Source organism: Meleagris gallopavo, chromosome 2 (genome assembly GCF_905368555.1).
Source record: "Meleagris gallopavo chromosome 2, MGAL_WU_HG_1.1, whole genome shotgun sequence".
Lineage (NCBI taxonomy): Eukaryota > Metazoa > Chordata > Aves > Galliformes > Phasianidae > Meleagris > Meleagris gallopavo.
In genome coordinates, this window is record NC_139405.1 from 104,389,674 (window position 1) to 104,398,718 (window position 9,045).

Below are 9,045 nucleotides of genomic sequence, written 5' to 3' on the forward strand. Positions count from 1 at the left end.
GATCATTTTGGATACACGGTAGGTCGTTTGGATGCATGATGGATCACTTTGGAACCATGATGGATCATTTGGATGCATGTTGGAATATTTTGGACGCACAGCGGATCACTCTGGATGCACTGTGTGTCCTTTTCATTGCACCATGTGTCATTTTGGATGCACAATGTGTCATTTTGGATGCACGACGGAACACTGGATGCACCGTGGGTCACTTAGGATGCACAACAGGCAATTTTGGTTGCACAATGTGACATTTTGGATGGATGATAGATCACTTTGGGTGCACGAAGGATCCCTTTGGATGCACAGTGGGTCATTTGGATGCACTGCGTATCATTTCAGATGCACGGCGGATCATTTGGATGCACGACGGATCGTTTCTGATGCACGCTTTGCATTTTGGGAGGGCCATAAAAACTCAAGCAGCTGTCCCTGGGCTGCCATTATGTGCAGAGCAGACAATAAAGGAGACACAGCCGTGCACGGGCACATAATTACAGGACGGAGGTCTGCAGCAGGCAGCTCACGCTCGCCTGCCTCTGTTATTTATGCAGTGAAACCAGCACCAAATGCAGGGAACGGCTCTGCTCTGCCTTTGTACAAACACACTTTGAGCGGAGCCGGGGGGTAGCAGAGAGGGGTTTGGTTTTCTTCGCATTAAGTCGGAAAACAAACATTTTATGATTATGGATCATCTGTTTTATGCAAGTATCTAACAGCCCTGCCTAACGCCAGCGTTGTGCTGCCTGCCTGAATGAATACACAATAAAACACATCCCTAGGCTGAAGGACTCACAGTTTAAACAGAGGGAGGTGGGAAGAACCAGCATTGCTGGCTCGGGCAGCTGCAGCACGAGACATTAAACAAGTTGTCAGGGCACTAAAAGTACCCCATAAACACCCACCTGCAGGCTGCTCCACCAGGGAAGCAGCAGTGGGACTGGGGCTGCAGGTGCAAGGAAGGCCATGAGAGGTCTCCAGTTTCGGGGTGTAGTGAGGATGCTCGTGTTCCTGCACCCTGAGTGGCAGTGATCTCCAGCCTGCAGCCTCTGAGGGTCTCAGTGGTCTCCGCTTCTAGGCTTGGGCTGAGCTACAAAGGACGATCCCTTCCCACTGGGCCAGGAGATGTGAGCAGCCTTGGAGATGGGTTGTAATCCTGCAAAGCCATTCCGGTCCCCAGATGGTTCAAGCCCCCGGCTCCTTCCATCACCTGTCCCCAAGCACTTTGCAGCTACCCCTTCTCCCTAAACAAACGCTGCCAGCTCCGAGGGCTGAGAGCAGCTGCAAAAGCAGCTGGAGAATGCAGGCAGCTCTTGCAGACGTCAGCACTTTCCCCCTGCTAGAAGTGAGCCTGTGCCTTCCTAGCTGTGATGCTGGGGCAGAAGGCACTGCAGGGGACGTTTGACTCCATTCCGCTCACCCTGACCCTGTGTTGGGAGCAGGGTTTGGGCAGGAGGGATGCTCAGATGTAGGTCCCGTATGAAGTGCAGCACCAGCACAAAGCCCGTGGCCGAGCTGAATGCAGGACAGGGGAAAGGAGAACTGAGAGAGCTGGGGATGCTCAGCCTGGGGCAGAGGGGGCTCAGGGGAATCCCACCCCGGCCATAAATCCTCACAGGAGGTGCAAGGAATGGAGCTCTGCTCTGCAATGCCCAGGCAGCCCAGGGGCACAGGGCACAGGCTGGAGCCCAGGAGCTGCCATCAGCAGCACTGCAGTGCTGGGTGGATGCCGGAGCCCTGGCACAGGGAGCAGAGAGCGGTGGGGGCTCCTCCTGGGGGATCTCCCACAGCCCCTGGCCGTGATGCTGGGGATGAGGATCAGGACCGGGACCAGGATCGCGTCTCTATGCCCGGATCCTGCAGGGCTGCGCTGCCCTCTAACGGGAGAAGCGGAGGAAAGCCCCGGCAGGCTGCCTGAAAAAACTCCTCCACGCTCTCAAGGCGCACAGCACTCAGCTCCCCCGTCTTCTCCCACCCTTTTTCGAGGTGGAAGATCCCTCCCCTTTTTGCGACTTTCCTTTCATATAAACTTGCGAGGGTCTTGGGGATCCTTGGAAGGGTTTGTGTGCTGGAGACACATGGAGTCCTAGAATGATTTAAGTTGGAAGGGACCCTTAAAAGCCACCTCATCCGGCTCCCCTGCGATGAACAGGGACACCCACAGCTCCATCGTGTTCTCAGAACCCCATGCAGCCTGACCTTGGCTGTCTCGATGGATGGGGCACCCACCACCACTCCGCTGTTCCATGCTTCGCTGCCTTCCTCATTGGACATCTTTGGGGCTGTTCTCCCTTTCCTGGGTGTACTCTGCCCCCCCCCCCCTTTCCCTGTCATGTACTAAGGCTGCCCTGAGCTCTCTGTATTCCATAGCTTTGCGTCTGAGGATATGCTGGCTGTGGTCTCTGCATCCCATGGCAAAGCACATCCCATATGCTGGGAGGGTGCTTGTGAGGATGAATCTGTCTCAGAAATCTTGGCCAGAGTGGAGGAAAGAGAGAGGTTTCCTTGCTCTGATGCTGCCTGGTGTCCCAAGGATGGGTTACAGAACTGCAATGTCCCCGGGGGTGATGCTGAGGGGCTCAGGCTGATGGCAATAAGATGCAGAGGGGCCACACAGGGCTCTGAAAAAGCAATAAAAGGGTAAAAATGGTCCTCATCTGGTGTATAAAACAGTCTCTGAGCTGGCTATGGGATCTGCTGATCCCCACACAACCTGCACTATGGGTCTCAAACCATTCACTGGGGATCGTTTCTATAAAACATCCAGTGAGAACTTCCCAGGACTCCTCATCTGCCATTTCAGGGTCAGCGTGCAAAGTCCCTCCAGGGAGCAAATTCCACTTGGTAAAAATGATGCCAGCACAAAGAAATAGATGGCCCCTCGGTGATCTGCTTCCTTTTGTGCCTGCTTGCAAGTCCTAAAAAGCACGCACAGCTCTGCCTTGCTGCCAACTGTGAGCCTGCAGGAGCTGAAAGGGGTTTGGAGATGCACTAAAATGCATGAGAACTTTTCTCAATGCGTTAAATGTGCACTTGGAAGTGCTGCAGGTATCAGGTCCCATCAGCTTGCACTAATGGGATGAAACGTGCTGGTGGGGGGAGTGATGAGCAGATGAGGGTAAAAGGGTTATTTAACTTCAGATGTCAGCAAGTGGAGAAAAAAATCAATAAAAAGGCACTAAAAGCCATCTCTGGGTTCCTGAGAGAGCAGAGATCACACCCAGAGGAGCACTCATTCCCCTCCCAGGCTGGCTGTCCTGCTACAGAGTGAACACAGGAAACAGTCCTTGACTTGGAATGGATGAATGTGCTCTGCAGGAGCCCTCCCAGTGCCCTACCTACTGGAAAAGTCCTTCCCCCAGAGTCAAACCAAGTGGAGTATTCCCAAGCATGTCTTCCTTCCACTTATTTCTCCAGTAGCTTTGAAAACCATACAGAATTTGGTTGGCTGTGTGGGGGGCCAGGCAGGTGGTAACTCTTATTGTCCTGCTCAGCTCTTGTGTGGGTTGGGACCGAGCAGATCTCACAAATCCCCCTACATCAACCCTTGTGTTCGCTCCCCTGGGTGCCCCTTTGATGATGTTGGTGGCCACGCTGTTCCCTGCTGTCCTCACACCTGGAGGCTCTCCCCATCATCCCCTTCTGCTGCACAATCTGGGCACTTCTCCCTCCCCTTTGTTTGCCTCTTTTCCCTCCCACCAGTCACCGACCCTCATGAGCATATTCCCTCCTACCTCGCTTGGTGACACCCCATCAAAGCCCTTTTGGCTCCATGGGGCTAGACTGGACCCAAGCTCATCCCCTGCCCGTCCTCAACCCTGATCATCTTCTAAGCACCAGAAGGAGCTTTCTGATGAACAACCAACCCCATCCCCTGGGGAGCCCATGCACACAGACACACACCAGCACTCAGTTCCCTCTCCTTTATCTCAGCTTTATTCACCACCACACCTCCCCCAGCAAGGAAACCAGCTTTCCACCAAAGGATGCTGCTGCTTATGCCCTGTACTCAAAGAAGCTGTCACGGACCTCTCTCTCCTGGGAGGTGACCCTCTTGCCCGATGGGAATGTCTGGTAGGTGTGCAGGTTCTCTGGGGACACACGCAGTAAGTGCCATCGTGTCTTCCCACTGAGCTGGGGGCTGAGGACAGATGCAAGGAAGGAATTAGTTCTTATGGAGGTGGTAAGGTGCAGGCACAGGACCCAAAGAAGCTGTGGGTGTCCCATCCCTGGAGGTGTCCAAGGCTGTGGATGAAACTCTGAACAACCTGACCTATGGGAGGGGTCCCGCTGCTTTAAGAAGCTTCCATCAGCACCAAATATTAAATTTCACTGCAGTGATAATTCGTGTCCAACTGAACGATCCGGCAGCGGGGGCAGGAAGGTAGATATGGGGGAGGGAGCTCTCCCAGCCCGGGCCGGGCACTAGAGGGCCCCCGAGCGTTTCTGCTGCCCATGCCGGTACCCCCCCCCCCCACCTCCCAGCCCAGCATCCAAAGAGGTTCCGTGCATTTGCTGCTGTGCATCCCCACGGCAGGCCGACGGAGCGCTCTGCCTTGGGGTGATGTGGGTGAGGAGATGGGACAGGGATGCTGCTCTAGTACAGCAGCTCCTGTGAGGGGTATGGAATAAGCCAACATGCAGGATTTCAAATGTACAGCCAGGAGGATGCTTGCTTTTAGAAAATATCTGTAATTCTCAATTGGACAGAAGATCCCGAAACCCGGCAGTCTGCCCAGTTGGTTAGGGGATGAAACAGGACAGGACAGGACGGGATGGGATGGGATGGGAAAGGAGATGATGGGATGAGGACAGGAGGGGGGGGGAGGGGAGGGGAGGGGAGGGAGGGGAGGGAGGAGGGGGAGGGGAGGGGAGGGAGGGGAGGGGAGGGAAGGGAAGGGAAGGGAAGGGAAGGGAAGGGAAGGGAAGGGAAGGGAAGGGAAGGGAAGGGAAGGGAAGGGAAGGGAAGGGAAGGGAAGGGAAGGGAAGGGAAGGGAAGGGAAGGGAAGGGAAGGGAAGGGAAGGGAAGGGAAGGGAAGGAAGGGAAGGGAAGGGAAGGGAAGAATATAACAAAATATAACGCAATAGAATAGAGTAAAGTAGCATAGCATAGCATAGAGCAGAACAGAGCTCTAGTGGCAGGGACTCAGGGAGGTGGGTTTGTGTTCTACTCATCCCACAAATCTTGAGATTCATCACACAGCCCGAGCTCTGGGTGCTGGCTGCTGCTGTGCCATTGGGATACTTGCTGGGTACTCACAGGTCCAGTGGGTGTGGATATTTCTCCTTCTCCTCTTCAGGCAGCACGAAGTAGGGAATGGGATAAAGTGTTCCAGTCTTGTCCTTGTAAAACTCACGTTGCTGCTGGGTCAGCTGCAGTCAAAAGCAAAGAAGCAGAGAGGTTTGGGCCAGCAGCCTTTCCCAGCCCTGCACTGCCTCTGCCCGCACCCACTGAGCTCAAGCCTCTCAGCAAGACCCCATAGAGACAGGGATCTGGGGACAGGCAGCAGTGGAGGGGTCACCGTCCCCATCCCATCCCCACCTGGTAAAACCTGTCCAGCTCCAGGGACCTCCTGTCTTCCAGGCTGAAGGGGGTGTGCGTGGGGATGCAGTGCCTCCGCACCTCCATTGGGTACGGCTCTGGGGGCTGGGGATGCTGGGGGCTCATCATGGTGGGGTTTCTCAGATGAAAAGGGCTGTGCTTGGGATGTGCTCTGTTACCTGCAAGGGAAACGCGGGGTTCATTTTCGTTTTCCCTTTTCAGCATCACGTTTTGCATTTTAAGGTTTCCCCGGGCAATGGGATGCTGCTGACAGGGCCGTGCTGCAGGGGACTGCTCCTGCCCAGCCCTCACAGTGCATCTGGAACCAGAAGCAGTGATTTGCACGCCGCACACTGAACCCTTTGATCGTATCTGAGCGAGGTTTGGCACCAGGGCTTTGCTCATTGAAGCACAAAGCCGATTTTTCAAAAGAGAAGGTCGTTAATACGTATATCTCAGTTAGGTGCCCTGTCTGTTCCCACTGCTGCACCTTTTCCTTGCTTTTATCTGCAGCGTGGCCACAATTTGCTATTTACCAGAGCAGCTGCTTGGAAGGGGGAAATTTGGCAGCAAATCAGCTCCAGGGGTGAAAGCACTGAGAGCCCTTCAGACACAAATGAGCAGCGAGCTGTCAGTGGGATGCCTGAAAGTGATGCTCTCAAATAAGCAGAGGAGAATTATTTCTATAGATACGTATCCTATGACCATAGCTCTGTCTACAAGTGAAGATGAGCAGGAGTGAGGGTTGTTTTGGGTCCATTAGGAATGCAGGGTCTATGCAGGGTGCAGGGTGCAATGTGACCATGCTCATCCCCTACCCACCTCCAGTAGAATCCTGAGTGCAGTGGGTCCCTGCACTGTAGTTACCTCAGCCCAACCTGGATCTGTCCCGTTCTGTTCTGTCCCCACCTCAGCTGGCTCACAAACACCGTCACTAGGCAACAGGAAGAACTCAACCCCAGCACCCTGACATTCCCTTCACCCCCAGAACCCATTGTGAACATCACCTACTCCCGCTGCATACACCCCAACAAACCCTGCACCCTGCCCTCACCCTACCTTCCATGGGGAATGCAGAACTGTCTCCATGTTGGCATTCTTTAGTTATTTTCCTCTTCTTCTTTTTTTTTTTTCTTTTTCCTTTTAATCAATTCTTTCTGTAATAGGAACTGTGGGCTCTTCTCCCGTCCCAGTAGCGTAACCATAGACCTGCCCCAAAAAGCCTTTAGGAATCATAGAATCACAGAATGGCCTGGGTTGAAAGGGATCACAATGATCATCGGGTTTCAAACCCCCTGCTATGTGCAGGGTCACCAATTGCCAATGGAGAACCAATGTAAAAGCAATTGCACAAGCAGACAGATGCACATTCAATTAAAACTATCCCAGTGGACCTGCAAGGATGAGCACTCAGTCATGGGGATGTGTGGGAACTAGAGGGGCTGTCCTTACTTGCATCTCGGCCTGAGGTCTGAGATATTGCAAAGAAATGGATGAATGAAGGAACAAATGAATGAATGAATGAATGAATGAACGAATGAACAAATGAATGAATAACTATATAAATAATAATAAAAGAATGAGATGAAAAGGAAAAGGAAATAAAAATGGAACCCAGACAGTGAGAAGACCTTCTGGCAGTACATCCTGACCAACCAAAGCGTGGCCTGAACTGCTCAGTTATTTTCTACTTTGCCCCATTCAGCCAATGTGGGACTGGTGGGAAATGCAGATGGGGTTTGCACATGGTCTTTGCTATGGGAGATCTCTCCCGGGAGAGCATTGTGCATCCTGACAGCCTGCTTCTGGATTAGGAAAGCTGGGTTCATTGAATTGTAGAATCATGGAGGTTGGAAAAGACCCCCGAGATCATTGCGTCCTACCATCAATCCATCACCACCATGCTCATGTTGGTTGTACTGAATTCAAGAAAATGCAAGAACGTCTATGTCAAAATTTGTTTAAAAAAAAAAAAAAGGAGAAAAAAGAAAGGAGAAAAATAATAAAAAAATCCACCCATTGAGGAAGCTACTGCACTGCTGAGTAACAAGTACAGCTCTGGAATTTAAAAAAGGGTGGAAGGTTGTTGGGCTTGCAACCACAGCTTTCCAACCTGTCTCAGAGGATACCAGAGGCAGAAGAGAAAGAAAATGAAAAATGATGCAAAAGGCCAAATGGATTTACCAAGAGCCAGAGCTGGGCTGCACTCTTTGAAGCCTCTGGTTGGCAGGGGACCAGGGTTCCTACAGCCGGGGTGGGAAGGCCAAAGGCTGCTGGCCATGACACCTCTATTCTGCAGCAGTTTCCTCTGCAAATAAAACACTGCAGATCTTGCTGGAGAGCCTGGGACTCCAGTGCGTGCCCAGAGCAGCTCTTCCCAGCTCTTTCCCCTTCTCTGGAGCTCTGCGAAGGTTTTACCATCCCTGCAGCTGTGGGATGGCTGCACCCAGTGAGATGCACGGTCTGCAGAACTCAGTGGTACACGTGGCAAGCACTGACATCCTTTGGAAAGGTTTCTTAGCAAGCCCTTGCATTTTCTCACCCTTCTGCTTACACACAGAAACTGCCTCCACAGCATTTCCCCCTTTTCTTCCCAAGACCAACATACACACGCAAGAGCCGCCCACTGCGGCACTCAGAATTACAGATGTTGCTGTGATAAGTGATTATCCCACAACGCCTCACACATGACAGTTGCATCCCCCAAACCCTTCAGCATGAAAGAGGTTCAGTGCAGGGGGGACGGCAGCTTGCAGCAATTTGGGAAGAGCTGGGATGGGAAAGGTGGGGACTGGGAGCAGAGCAATTCTTGCTTGCAGAGATAAGGTGCTGGTGCTGCCCACAACAACAGGGAACAGAAAAACACAGCAACTCGCTGCAATTAATATCGAGGCTCTTAATGGTTTGACAAAGGGGGAGGCTGATAATGATTTTTTTTTTTCCCAAGCGTGGGAGGAAAAGAGCTGGAAAAAAAAATGAGAGAAAAGGAGTTAAGAGAAAATTTCATTAATTTTGGACTTAAAGTTCTATAGCATCATCATAAGAGCAGTGATTGCTTTGGGACGTGTGTTGGGTTGGATTTATCATAATGGATATTGGTGCCATGGGAGGTATAGGGAGACTGGTTATGGCCTGATCCTGCCCTGTGAAGCCACACTTTCCTCTTTAGCTCTGGTGTAAGGCCACAGTAAACAAGAAAAATCATTGGTGATTCAGAGGTGGGAGTATAATTCTATTCACATGCAGCAGTGCGAAAAATGCAGAGACATCCTGCAAACTGAAATCTGTGTTTGGAACCACAGGCAGATCCTTCCTCTCCCAGAATGGAGGGCACATTTTGGATCCACCGCACCTTGACAGCGTGTGTGTTTGGTTGGCTTCTTTGCAATTGGGTTCCTGTGTTATTGCCCTGTATAGAGACAGAACAGTTAGAGTTGGAAGGGACCATTAAAGGCCACGTGGTCCAAGTCCCCTGCAATGAACAGGGACACCCACAGCTCCAT

At 52.1% G+C, this 9,045-nt stretch overlaps 1 protein-coding gene across 1 annotated transcript; it reads right to left on the reverse strand.

Moving 5' to 3' along the window:
• Positions 1–3,996: 3,996 nt before the first annotated feature.
• On the reverse strand, positions 3,997–5,671 carry CIMIP2C (ciliary microtubule inner protein 2C). The gene is made up of 3 exons (XM_019613646.2): positions 5,543–5,671; positions 5,261–5,373; positions 3,997–4,141 (listed from the first exon to the last, which is right to left on the reverse strand). The coding sequence occupies exons 1-3, from the start codon at positions 5,669–5,671 to the stop codon at positions 3,997–3,999; spliced, it is 387 nt and encodes a 128-aa protein (XP_019469191.1).
• Between the last annotated feature and the right edge of the window lie 3,374 nt (positions 5,672–9,045).

What these genes read in the sequence shown, in the direction of transcription:
- CIMIP2C (XM_019613646.2), bottom strand. Translation starts at nt 5,671, where the DNA reads ATGATGAGCCCCCAGCATCCCCAGCCCCCAGAGCCGTACCCAATGGAG. An exon ending in AGCTGGACAGGTTTTACCAG is followed by an intron (nt 5,374 to 5,542) that starts GTGGGGATGGGA and finishes TTTTGACTGCAG; the next exon opens with CTGACCCAGCAGCAACGTGA. An exon ending in TATCCACACCCACTGGACCT is followed by an intron (nt 4,142 to 5,260) that starts GTGAGTACCCAG and finishes ATCTGTCCTCAG; the next exon opens with CCCCCAGCTCAGTGGGAAGA.